Below are 13,672 nucleotides of genomic sequence, written 5' to 3' on the forward strand. Positions count from 1 at the left end.
GATGGGATATTGGGGAGAAATTCCTCCCTCTGAGGGTGGGCAGGCCCTGGCACAGGGTGCCCAGAGCAGCTGTGGCTGCCCCTGGATCCCTGGCAGTGTCCAAGGCCAGGCTGGAGCAAGCTGGGATAGTGGAAGGTGTCCCTGCCCATGGCAGGGAGTGGGATGAGATGATCTTTATGATCCTTCCCACCCAAAGCATTCCATGACTCCAAACTGAGTGCCAGCCTGCTCCAGGGGAACCTGCCTGACCTCCCAAGGCACTGTTGGTAAAAGCAAATCAGCACAAGCCATACTAACTGTGTTGTCTGGGCAACTCTGCTCTTAGTTCTTATTCAGAAATATTCATTATTAAAACTAAGAATAAAAAATGTATCAACATCATCTATCAAATACAACAGTCCTTTGCAAGATTACTTGAAATCTGCCTTGATAGCAGCATTTTTTCTTTGAATTTGAACAGGGTTTTCTTTTCTTCCTTTTTTTATGAACACAGAAAAACTTGACTGTTTTGACATTTGAAACTAAAAGCCCCTGTAATTTGGCAGCTATGTCTCAGTGAAAACATCTAATATCTATATATAAACATGTGTATTCAAAGAACAAGCCCCAGTGGCTGACAGAGTAGCACACTTGCAAATTTGTTTTGTAAGTCCTTTGTTTTGGCAGTGATAGATGTTCAGATCTGGAACACTTGTCATAGTTTCCAGAATTCCTCTGACCATTTATAATGTACATAAATAATTGAATTGAATAATAATCAGAGGGAAAGTTTAGAAACTCTGCAATTCCTGTAGCTGAGGTGCTGGGAAAGACTGGCAAAGGAAATTTTAAAAGCTGCATTAGGGTTACATTAGAGTTCTTGTCTAAAATGTAAAAGCACATTTCATGTGCTGTCTCCTTTTTCTCAACCCAGTTCAGTCAAACTCTGTCCTCAGCTCCACTCTGAGAGTCAGGGCTGGGGAGAGCACTTTGAACACAGTGCAGGTAACTGGGAGACTGAGAATTCACTTCAGCTGCTAAAGAAGGGGCTGAGATCCAGTGGATTTTCAAGACATGCAGGTGCCAATTCCCTGGGAAATCAGCGGGTTCTTTCTAAGAATTCTGCCTGTCAAGTCCATGTCTTTAGGTGTCTGAATACTTGGGCAATCTGGCCCACCTCTTAGTTTTAAAAATAATGCAGGGAAGAACTGGATTTTTTTTAATGCTATGTTTTGGTTTTGGTTTGGTGTTTTGTTTTGGTTTTTTTCCCTTTTCTGCACCACCCAAACTTTCAATGAAATTTAAGACTGGCATGAGTTGATCTCTTCTGAAATTGGGCTCCTTAACCACATTTTAACCTTTGGATCTGGTTCAGAACTGATGTAAGCACCTAGAGTTCTGTGAAAGCCAGCAGAGCGGTGGTGTGATCCTTGCTGTAGGGCCAGGATGAATTCGTAGTTTAAGAAGAGCAATAGAGGGTTTGTTTCAGTATTTGAGCAGTGTTACTGCTGAGGGAGACAGAAGGAATGCTGGGAGCATGAAAAGCAGTTAAATGGAGGATGTAAAATGAAATAGGTTTGATCTGTCTCTTCATTCATCTTGCTTATTATGATAAGTAACTTAGTGCTGATGTTGTTTTCCTACCACTTTCCCATTAGGTGGGATCCAGAAAATGGAGGTAACTTTTGCCAGAGTCAGAACTGAGTTTTATGTCAGGAGCAGCACAAGCAGGTTATTCTAAGGATATCACAGGATGGTTTGGGTGGGAAGGGACCTTAAATCCCATCCAGTCCCACCCCCTGCCATGGGCAGGGACACCTTCCACTGGCCCAGGATGCTCCAAGCCCCAATGTCCAACCTGGCCTTGGACACTGCCAGGGATCCAGGGGCAGCCACAGCTGCTCTGGGCACCCTGTGCCAGGGCCTGCCCACCCTCCCAGGGAACAATTCCTTCCCAATATCCCATCCATCCCTGCCCTCTGGCAGTGGGAACCCTTTGGGGAAGACAAAGCAGCATCTGCAGGTGAGAGCAAGGCAGGCAGGGCAGTCCCCACCAGCAAGGAGGGCAGTCCCACGGTCCCCAAGGAGCAGCAGAGCAGCCCCAGTGAAGGTGGCCAGGAGGCAAATGTGTGGGAATGAGGAAGGTCCAAGATCAAGGGCAGAAAGCCAAGGCAGGAACAGAACCCAGGGTCAGCCCAGTGATCACGCAGGGGGTCTGGAGTGATGAAACAGAGCTGAGCTGCAGCCACCAAGTCAGAGCAGTGAGTGCAGGCTCAGTGCAGGTGAGGGAGGTGAGGCCAGGCTGAGGCAGAGCTCTTTGCAGCTTGTCCAGGACCAAGGGAAATGTCTTTGCTGAAAAAGCAGCTTCACAGAGCTCCTTTCCCAGCAGCCCCGTGTGAAGTGACACACCTGAGCTCGTGTCAGACCTGGCCTTGAACACTGCAGCCAAAGCCCTGCCATGGCCCTGACACTTCCCATCCAGCCCTGGAATTCATTTAACACACAACTAGAATTTAGCTTGGATTCATCTCTTTTATTATTGGGACAAAGTAGGTGCTTTCAGCAGCTCTTCAGCTTGATTCTCCATTTATTGCTTTATCATGATATGGCAGAACAAGATAATGTTGTTGGAGGGCTATTAGGAGCCACCTTGTAACCAGCCCCTTATAAACACTGTTTTATCTCCCTTACACAGCCAGAGTGGTTGGGAAATGAATGTGTTGACTCATACTGAGGCATCTCATTTTTCTTGGCATTCACAATCACTTGGGCTAACCTTGTATTAGTAATTATATTACCATGATCCTCATCTCATTGCAGCTTAGCCTTACAGCTGCCTTACAAAACAAAAACATCCAGGCACAACAGAGTCATTCTACCTTAACAAATAGATGATGTGGGTACTTTCCATCTTGTAAACACAGGCTCCATCACCTTTTTGTCAAAATCAGCAGGTTTTTCCTGTTAACACACTCTTGACTCAGCTCACTGGTGTCAGGCAGAATTCTCAGCCACAAGATTTTCTACTTGCATTGCCACAAAATTACCAATATACTATGGTCAAATCCTTCCTCGCCCTTTGATGGCCTTGTTCTCTCTTTGATCTGATACTTCTTCAGGGGAGAATCCCTGACAAAATCCATATTTACTATCCAGAGGGGTGCTGGAGTGCTGAACATTCTGCTGCTGGGACAATTACCCTGCATCAGCATGGTCTGCCTGAAAGTAGGGATTGATTTCCAAAACTTGTACAAGTATTTTTAGTTCAGTTACTGACCCCAGAAGTTATTTTTAAGGAGGAGGTGCCTTGATCTGCAAATTGTCAGTGAAATGCTTTTGATTCTTTACCTGTCTTCCTTAAATAGGTGCCTGTGATTGCTGTTGCTGTTCCATGGGTGTTTTGATCTTTTAAAGGCAATAGTGCTGACATCAACATTGGAAATTGCCCTTTTCTTCCATCTTTGGGTTGTTCAAGGACGTTGTGGATCCTGGGATCCCAACCCAGCACTTCACCAGCTGGACCAGGAGCACTTGGGCACCTCCTCAGCTCCACTGGAGCTGCTCGCATGGCTGCACTGAGGTGATGGCCTCAGCACTATTTAAAAATACACCACTTTTATTGCTGGGTGGAAAATGCATAAAGGAAAAGGACTGTAAGAAAGTCAGATTAATGTCTCCACTTAAGGAATGGACAAAGGCCTGACCAACCATCATGAAGGAATAGGTTTTGTGCCACTTCCTTACAGAAATGCCAATTTATCCCCCAAAATGTGGTGCAGTACCTCTATTTGGAGAAGCTGAGGAAACCTATAAAATCTTCTGATGATTATAACGATTTTGTGACACAGTAGTTGAATTTTTCTATATCTGTGTTACTCCAAAGGTGATCCTGGTAGTACAAATCACCTGTGACCAAATGTTTTCACTGACACTGGACCAAAGCAACTGCATCTGTGTGAATGTAATTACAACAGCATTTAGCCCTTGCTATGATTTTAATATAGCTTTAAAAAAAACCCCATTAATTGTAAAAATCACTGAATATTTCCTACACTAAATTTTTTTTTGGACACCAGAGCCGGGTTTGGGTTGTGCTTGGCTCCAGGTACTCTCTCTGTTGGGCTGATGCCAAGGTTGTGGCCAGCAGTGCTGTGCCCAACAGCCACCAGATGGCCCCTGAATTCCTCCTTTTTTTTTTTCCTGCCAGGCATTTAATGAGTTCCTGAAACAAGATTAAAATCTCTTGTACTTAATGAACCCGCTGCCTCGACTCAAGAAGGGCTTAAAAATAAACTAAGGCAATTAGAGATAGAATTAAACTTAGCACACGGAGACAGAAGGCCAAGATTCCTGTTAGTGCCACCAGTCCAGCACACGGCATTGGGAATGGATGGAAGATCCTAAGGAAGTGTTTTTCTAGCATGGGTGGCTGGCAGCTGGCACAGAGCCTGTGTTTCTGGCCTCCTCTTCATCTTCCCACATGGTGCCAGGGAAAGCAAACGGGGTGATTTGCTGGCACAGCACTTTGGTGGAGCTGCTGCTTCCTGCTGTCCCTGGCTGCAGGCACAAATCCCAGGGGCTGAGGCTCTGCATGGCACGGATCTCACCTAAGGATTTGCCTTAATAGACAAGCAGAGGGTCTGGCCTTACATGTCTGTGTTAACAAACAACTCCCTCCACACAGGAGGAGTTTGCTCTCCAAGTTCCCAGAGTCAGAGTGTTATGGAAGTGCCCAGGCACTCTTGGGGCAGGTTGTACTTCCCATCCTGATGGCTCCTTTCCCCAACTCTGCTCACACTACCAGAGCAGGTCCAAGAGCCACATAGTAAAGCTGCTTTCATAACCTTTGGCTGCTTTAAGAGGCTTTCCAGCCAAATTGCTGTAGAAATGCTCAGAACCAGGAAATTCACCTGTGCTGAATGCAACAAATCACCAAAAAGCCACAGAGAACCTTCCATGTAAACCTGGAGAGCCACTCTGATGGTTCCCAGGGGTTCCCACTTTCATGCTTTTTCCAGCTGTGGAAGGAATTGAAGAACCAGGGTTTTTAAAGCAATGAGTTCTTGCAGTGCTGTTTCTCTGACTGGAGTTTGAAAAGGCCTCAGGATAATGTGAGATATTTAATCCTTTATATTCCTCGGCATATCTTGGAAGTGATTAAAATGAGTTCAGGCTTATTCCTCAATATACTCCTGCCTCAGTTTGACAGATGGGAACATTGGTTGCTGTTGCTTAAGGGAAAGGTTAATACGAGGAAAGGAACAGAGTTTCCAGGATTCCATGCATGAACTTGCTGCCAGTAGAGGTCCTGAATCCTCCTCCATTCACATTAGCAGGATGTTCACATTAAACTTGAAGACAAGAATGTAAAATGCCCATGAGCCAAATTCTATTTCTCATCCCAGAGAGGGCAGGAGAACACAAAACCATCTCTGGGCTTTTTGTCTCCTCGGGCCTTGCCTGCTCCATGCCAGGCCCTGTACTGGCAGCAGGAAGAGCTGCCCTGGGTTTGCAGTGGCTGTGAACAAGTGCCAGTCACGTTTAATTACACAGACAAACACTTTCTGCCGTGATTGTCTCTCTTGGAATCAAAATAGAATTCCCAACTCCTGGCCTCACCTCAGGGCTGTGATCACTGATGCTATTTGTAGATGAAAGGAGGCTGAACCTGCCCCTCTGTTTTTCCAAGGGGATGTACAGGCTTGTCTGTTAAAGGAACTGCAGGATTGAAACGGCACTCTTGGTTTTCTTTCTGCCTTCTTGTTCAGCACTGACTTAGGCTGGGCTTGTGTTCCAAATCCTAGCACACAGGAGGATAAGCTTGGTCACAACTTGTAAACACATTATTCCACAAATACTCATTATGGGGCATTATTCTCAGTGGCAGGGAATGGAATTCAGGGCTTTATCTGAGCTTATGGAGTGGAAGAATCGTGCAGTTATTTTTATTTTGCAAACACAGAGCTCTACCCAGCTCTCTGCCAAGCACCTGGAGTTCCCACCAGCTTCAGGGAACACTGTAAGCAGTTAGCACTTCTCAGGATTGAAAAGCCCCAAATTCACAGGTCTGAAGGGTTGTCTGGGGGGTGTTTTGTAGCTGGAGGGAAGAGCACAGGGCCTGTGACAAACCAGACACAATCCATTTTAACTGGAAGCTGACAGTCTGTAAAACAAGCCACTTTAGCTCTGCTAAAACTTCCTGATAAAGCAGCTGAGCAGTTTCCTCCCTCAGACCCTTTATTTTCCTTTATTTCTTTGTGGATTTCCATAGAGTGTCAGGGGAAATACATGGAAGAGATAAATGGATGGGGAAAAAAAAGAGGCTTTTCCTAAGTTGATGAATGTATGGTGAATCATGGAACCAATCCCAAACGGTTTGGGTCGGAAGGGACCTTAAATATATCTCATTCCAACCCCCTGCCATGGGCAGGGAACAGAGAATCTCCTGGAGTATCCAAGTAGAGCCATTTCTGTAGGATTTAAACCCAGCTTGGAACATGCACCAAATGCCAGCCTGGATTTCAGATGGTTGAGGACCAATTCCATGCTCTGTCCCAGCATTTCCAAGTGCCCATGTGCAGTTTCCTTCCCTTCTGAGGGCCTGGAAGTCCTGACACGTTTTATTTGTGAGGCAGATTGGAATCCTTTGAAGAACAAGTTGTGGAAGATGCAGATAAGATCACGCTGAGGGGGCTGAGAGGCCACAACACTTTGAGGAGCAGGAAAGGGAACAAAGGTTAATTTTGAAAGTTTGTTGATAATCTTACACTCTTCCTCTTCAGAGCTCTTTACAGACTTTTGATAATTAATCCAGCTAGACAGGGACCAGGATAAGGAAATATTATCCTCACTTTACAGTTCCACAGAGAAATACTTCATTCCAGAGCCAGGACTGATTCCCACTCACACAAGTTCCCGATTCCCAGTCTTGTGCTCACATGAAATGTGTAAGTAATTAAACTTCCTTTACTCATTTCAGCTGCTTCTCATTAACCAGGAGTATAAACTCATTAGAAGAGGAACTTTTTGTTACATGTGCTCAGAACACCAGCACAATGAGGCTGGAAATCCTTCTGAGCCTCTCCAAGTGTTACTGGAGTGTAAACACCAATCATGGAAAAGGCACTTCTCATTTTTAATGAGTGTGTCTCAGAAAGCAAACAAACTCCAATAAGACTCAGTGTAACTTTGATTTAAATTATAATGCACTTCTCAGGTCAGTGGTTACCTGAGCTGAGCTTTTGACAGAAAATTTTCCCACTTCTAAAAAATAAAGAAGAAATTATATGTAAAAAAAAAAGCTATTTGTTACCAGTTATTTTGATGGGTTTTTTTAACTTGATGAATTTGGACCAAAAATATTTTGATCCTATGTGATCCACAGCATCTCTCTGCTAACGTATCCTATGCACCAGATCCTTGCCTCCCATGGAAGAGGGTTTATCCACATCTTTCATAGATGGGCCATTAACTCCAGTGAAGCAGCTGAGAATTCCCTTAGTGCAGTTAAGAGGTTTTATTCTTCATACCCAAGACTAAGAATAATTGTCCAGAGCAAGAAAACTTTCAGCAAAGACATTTTCTTTATTATTATATTTTTAACTTAAACTCCCATGATGTGGAGTGCCCTAAGTGAATTGAAAACTGTGGAGATCAGAGCAAATAGTGCTCCATTACACAGCTCTCTGAATCCCTGCAATCTCCCTTTGGCAGTTATCTGCTTTGGAAGATCATAATTCCTCCATTTGAGCAATCTGAGGCTCAGTCCACATCAGAAATTTCAATACCATCTTGCTCCCATCGTGTTTTTCAGATCCATAACCTCAGCATGATCCTCAGAAAGGTAGTGGTGCTACAGAGTGACTCCAGTACAGAAATGCATTTACAGAAAGACCATTCAGACTGTTAAGCATCAATTGTACTCTCCTTTTTGTCATTAAAAGTTAACTTCCTAATTCCAGAGTGTTCTGCCAGTTGCATGCAGGAACTGCAGATCCTCTCCTTGTTCTCACCCGTTGCTCCCACTTTGCAGTGATAAAGCAGTTCTTTGAATGGTTTCAGGGTTTATTCCATGCTTTAATGTGGAGTTTCAAATCATCTAACAGATGGCATTGTCATCATTTTTCCTTCCCTACAGAATGAAAATGAACAAACACTTGACATTTCCAATATGTCTTCATCTAATGCAAGAATTTTTAGAAGCTGTGGAATAGTGATAATCTGCTTTGCATTAGATGGCCAGAATTGTTAAATGTATCCTAAAAATCCTACATTTACCATGTGACTGCGTGGAAAATAGGGATATAACCACACAGTCATCATGGTTATGTCTTGTACCACGAGCTCTGTCCATGGCAGAGTGGGAACATGGAATACCAGAGCAGCTGTGGAATGAGAGGGGAAGGTTCATTAGAGAAATTAGCTCGAGCTGCTCCAGCACTTAGAAATCAGCTCACATTTACAAACCCACAGCAGATGCATCGTTTGGCAAAAGAGTTCTGCAGTCAGTAATTTGCCATTCATCAGGGATTGCCTCTTAAATCTGGGATCCAAGCTAGGGTGCAGATGACATAGAAGGATAAATTTAGACAGGGCTGAAAACAATTATTTTGATTAAACCTCCAGCCAATGAGAGAGAAAGTCTTCCTATTCCTCCCCTTCCCCTTCACTCACCCCTCTGTGCTAAAGGAGGAGATTGGGTGAGTTTAGCTTCTCTTCCTTTTCCATGCAGTGGATGTTTGGATGGAGCTTTTACTGCTGCAGAGTCTGTTCAATGGAGTAGGGAGGGTATTTGGGTGGAACACACTGCCTTGCTTCCATGTTAGCATTGGAAAAGGTGCTGGGAGGGAAATATTGAAGTTTTTTTACCTGGAAAGGAGAGGCTGTATCTGTTAAAGTAAAAAATTGGTTTTTCCTTGGCCTCTCCTGCCACTGGGGCAACTCCTCAGAGTGGATGAGTTGATTCGGCTGGGAAACCTTTGTGAAGTTGTTGCCTGGCTCCTAAACTTCTCCTTGGTCATTCCAGCCTCTCACAGCTTTGACAGTAATGTTTTTCAGTCTTTGAAACTCTTTGCCCAATCTAACATGGAGGTGTAGGAAGAGTAATGCCAACTACACTTTTAAAAAACATCAACAAAAGCATCATTTAACCACTCTGAGCTATTTTATCAGAAATAAAATGATGTTAATCGTGGCTGATAAGCTTGTGCCCAATGAGCTTTGGCTTGCTGTCATTATAAACAGCTCTGGTTTAAAATAATAATAATATGGAGGTAAATTGCCACTTTTTAAAATTAGTTTTTTATGAATAGTAGCTGTCTTTGGGATTATTATGGAATCACAGAGTGGTTTGGGTGGGAAGGGGATTTAAAGCCCATCCAGTTCCACCTTCCACTGTCCCAGGCTGCTCCAAGCCCCATCCAGCCTGGCCTTGGACTCTTCCAGGGCTCCAGGAGCAGCCACAGCTGCTCTGGGCACCCTGTGCCAGGGCTTGCCCACCCTCCCAGGGAACAATTCCTTCCCAATATCCCATCCAGCCCTGCCTTCCCTCAGTCTAAGGCCATTGTGCCTCTGTGCAAGTTCAGCACCACTGGCACTGAAGGCTGGATATATGTGGCTGTCCTGAAATTGTCTTGCAATTCCTTTTTCCCCATTTCACTGTGGTGTGGATTTGGGCAGAGGTCACTCCTTGGCTGCTCAATGTGGCTGCTGCTCCTCTTTGCACTGCTGTTTTGTGAGAGTGGAGAAAAAAGGCCAGAGCTGGGGATGGAGGGTGGTTGGAAAACTGAGCTGAAGGGCTGGAACTTGCAATGACATAAACTGTAATTGCAAAATAAAATAGCAAGAATTTGGGAAGAGGAAATTTTATCTTATTTACTCTGGTAATTGTTGGCATTGACTACAATCAGCTGCAAGCCTATCTCTGAGTGACAGCACAATTCCAGCCAGAGCAACCAAAAATAGCCCAGCATTTGAGTAATTTTAGGCTTTTTATAACTTAAAACTGTCACAAATAAAAGCCAGCGTAATGTGGGCAGATTGAACTCTCCTCATCTGCAGACTGGGGTAAACTGGGCAGTGCTGTGGGAAGCCATACCCAGAAAGCACCAGTTGTATCTTCCTTCAGCCATTCTTGCCCAGAATTAAATTGGATTAGCTCCTGTTTTGTTCATTTGCCTTAATATTTCAGAAGTTATTCAAGTTCTACACCTAAATTCTTGTTGGGTTGAGGAGGCTGGCAGAGGGCAGGTTCAACCTTCATCAAAACTTCACTCAGAAAGAACCTTAATAAGTAAACTTCTGATCTGATTTTGGTCAGAAAACCCACAGAGCCCTCCCCTGCTGCTGGGCTGAGGAAGTTTGGAATAGCTGGGAGATTTCCTGCTGAAACATCAGTTATAGATACTGTTTGTATCGTTAGCTCCTAAATTACCTCCTCTCATTGACCCCCACACCCTTGAGGGAGGAAGGAAAGATTTTTTTTTTTCCAACACAGGATATAGGAGAAGGTCACTTTTTCCTCATGGTCCCAGAGTTTCCCCTAAGTCCTCTTCCTCAGGGGATTGCAGTGGTGGGGAAAAAGCCCTGAGGAATTCTGTTGGCACCCCAGGACTGCAGTAACATCAATTAACCCGAATCTGCAGCATCACACACCTCTGCATGGCTGTTTTGCTTTTATTACTAATTGCAGTTTTTATTTGGTACCAAAACACTGGGTGACACAGTAGAGCTGCTTGTTGGATTTTATTCGTTTTATGCCTTATTAAACCATTTTAAGAAGTTGTCTGTTTCGAGGACTGGCACAAAAGTCAAGCTACATTAACTTGTCAAGTGGATTAGTCATGAAACACCTTTGTGGACATTTTAATTCAGAATTGAAGTGGCTGTAATTGCGTTTGGCTTACTTTGCTTTCAGAGTAAATCCAGGTAAATCAAATTAAGGTTCATTCAGTGTAGAGGTGTGGGCAGAAATCCTCATTATGGGCTACATGGAGCAACTGAGAACATGAGGCCAGGTTGGATGGGGCTTGGAGCAACCTGGTCCAGAGGAAGTTGTCCCTGCCTGTGGGATGTGGTGCAAGAAGAAGAGTTTTAAGGCCCCTTCCAACCCAAACCCTTCCATGATTCTGTGATCATAACTGTTGAGGAGCAGTACTGGAGAATCTTTGGGATTTTAGGGACTTGCTTGTTAATTTACCAAAGAAATGTCAGGGCCAGCAAATTGAATATAGATGGGAAGAACAAGCCAGGCAGTAATTACAGCTGCAGCTGTGGAAGGACAAAAAACTGTTCAAAGTTCAAGCTTGAAGTTGTGTCTTGAACAGTTCTCTTAAAGGAGAGGGAATTTGCATCCTAAATAACCAACTATCAATGCTGAAGTAAAGAAAGGAGGTGAGTTCCCTTAACTGTGACATCATCTCTGAAATAAGGGATGTTAGGTGAAGCAGAAAATAATGAGTTTTCACACTATCAGGCTCGTTTGAGGGCTTTTCAGTGATTAAAAAAACCCCCCAAACACTGAGTCTTGAATACAGAATAAATTCAATCACGCTTTTCCAGCTGTGACTGTGTAGCCTTCCATTCACCAGGCAGTGTGGGACTAAATGAGGACCCAGGTGACAGCTGTCCAAGGAAACCTGCAGTGCTCAGGCAGGTGTCACTGATAGAACAACCTGGCTTTTATGGCTCATTCTCCCTCTTTGATAAATGCTCTCTGGGTGTTAAATGCCCCTCCTGTGATGGCAATGAACGTAATTAATTCCTGATGATGAATACACTTCCAGTAATCCGAGTGACTTCCATTTTCATACTATTTTTTTTTTTTTTTTGACAGGAAGCCTCTTTTTTGCCAGCTATTGACACGTTGCCTGGATCCCACTGTGTGAAAAAGGAGGTGCTGCTGATGACCATTTGGCTGGCAAGTTGTGGCCAAGTGGCCACAGATCAGTGTGAGGGGCAGGTGCCTGACAAGGTGCTGGGAGCAGCCAACATCTACCAGGCCCTCGTGACGTGGCTCCTGTCCCTGGTGAGTGCAGTGACCTGGCACAAAAGGCTCTGGCTGATGAGGGCAGTGTTTTGACCTCCAGTGAATACATAATTGCTCTTGAAATCTCCTTTTTTTCCCCTCAACAGCTACAAAACGGTGGCTGAACAAAGTGGAAATGATGTTCTGTTTCACCTCAGAGTCAGTAAATAAAAGTCTCGCCGGAGTCAGTGGAGCTGGGTTGTGTCTGTAGTTTATGAAGAAGTGAAAAATTGTTGAACCAGATTTTCAGTTGTCACAAGTGACTGCTGGGTGTTAGGCTTTGTTCTTGGCAATGGACACAGGTTCCTGGTTTTTACCACTTGTTCTAGAGAAGGATAGACCCTTTCTGATAGTCAAGAGTGCTGTGAACAAGTGAGGGGCTGCCTTATCTTAATTGTCCTTTGGTTCACATGATTTTCTCCTCTAAAGAAACCACCCCATCCTCTCCCCTTCCCATCCATATTACCCTTTATTCCCTAGGGAAAACAGTGGATTTTTCCTCCCCAATGTATATTTTTCCTTCCCACCCTGCTCACTGGCCTTATTCTTTTCCCTGGGAAAGACTCTGGGATACCAATACTGATCCACACAGTCCAGGTAGATTTCACCCTGAGCAGCCAGCCTGCACCAGGCTTTTAAATCACTTAAACTCCACTTAAACACAATTAATTGTTAATGATGTTCGTGCTTCCATTAAAACATTGCTAACATTCTTTAGTGTTAGTTCAGTGCTAATGAAAATTGCCACTGGAACAGCCCTGGATCCTGAATTTTCCGTTCAGACTTGTTAGCTTGTGACCAGCTGCAGTGTGATCTCTCTTCCCTCGTGTTATTCCCATGAAAAAATCCCTGAGCTCTGAGTTGTAGCAGTTCTCTCTGAGCCTGGAAGGGAACCTCAGCTTCCAGGGCTGTGTCACTCTGCTGGGTGTAGGGTCAGATGTTCAGATGGACTTTGTGCCCAAGGGAAAACTGGGGTAAAATCCACCCATTTATTCTACACAGGCTCTGAAATGGCTGCTGGATAGCAATGAAGACGTTTGCATTTCTTTCATTGAAAGAATTGGAAGTGTTGAGGCATTTTTAGATCAAATTCTCATCTGGTAATCCATGCAATTCCATTGACTGGCTTGTGTAAATCAGCATATCCTCACTGATCTCGTTGGAGATGTGTGCTGGGTGCTGCCAGTTGGGAGCAGTGATCCTCTGGATGCTGCAGAATTCCCCATGGGAATCCAGTGTTCAAAGCAGTGGAGGACTTGGTGCTGGTGTCTGGAGTTCTCCAGCTGAGCCATGCAACAGTTTCAAAATCCAGCCTGGCCCTGTGCTAAAAACATGTTTAGAAAGGCCTTTATTTGGGGCTGTAAATGCAGTAAATAGAGCTGGCAATGCATCTAGAGACTGGTGATGGTATAAACCAGGAGAACAAGGCTTGGAGTTTCTGTATCCACCAGAACCCTGGGAGGGAATCACGGTCCTGTAGCTCGGACTTGCCTTTCTCTCCATCCAGAGCATGTTCTGGATCAGGCACCTCTGCTCGCATGGCTGCTGTTCCTTTCTCCTGGCTTTGCTGATTCCCTGTGTCTGGCTTTCCCAGAGTTTTCTGCCCTCTTTCACCAGCTGCCCTGGACATTTTGCAGCACCCCAGTGCCTTCCCAGGCTGTTTTGAGT

At 44.6% G+C, this 13,672-nt stretch overlaps 1 protein-coding gene across 1 annotated transcript in view; it reads left to right on the plus strand.

Moving 5' to 3' along the window:
- The window catches only part of DNAAF8 (dynein axonemal assembly factor 8), an 89,093-nt gene that overhangs the window by 16,011 nt on the left and 59,410 nt on the right, over positions 1-13,672 (plus strand). Inside the window, exon 11 of the mRNA XM_042037608.1 lies at positions 11,813-12,004. Coding sequence (XP_041893542.1) covers positions 11,813-12,004 — 192 coding nt within the window. The remainder of the gene's footprint in view (positions 1-11,812; positions 12,005-13,672) is intronic.

The sequence above is a fragment of the Corvus kubaryi genome, unplaced genomic scaffold (genome assembly GCF_017639235.1).
Source record: "Corvus kubaryi isolate FWS band 111438036 unplaced genomic scaffold, C.kubaryi_AGA036_p1.0 37387, whole genome shotgun sequence".
Classification (NCBI taxonomy): Eukaryota; Metazoa; Chordata; class Aves; order Passeriformes; family Corvidae; genus Corvus; species Corvus kubaryi.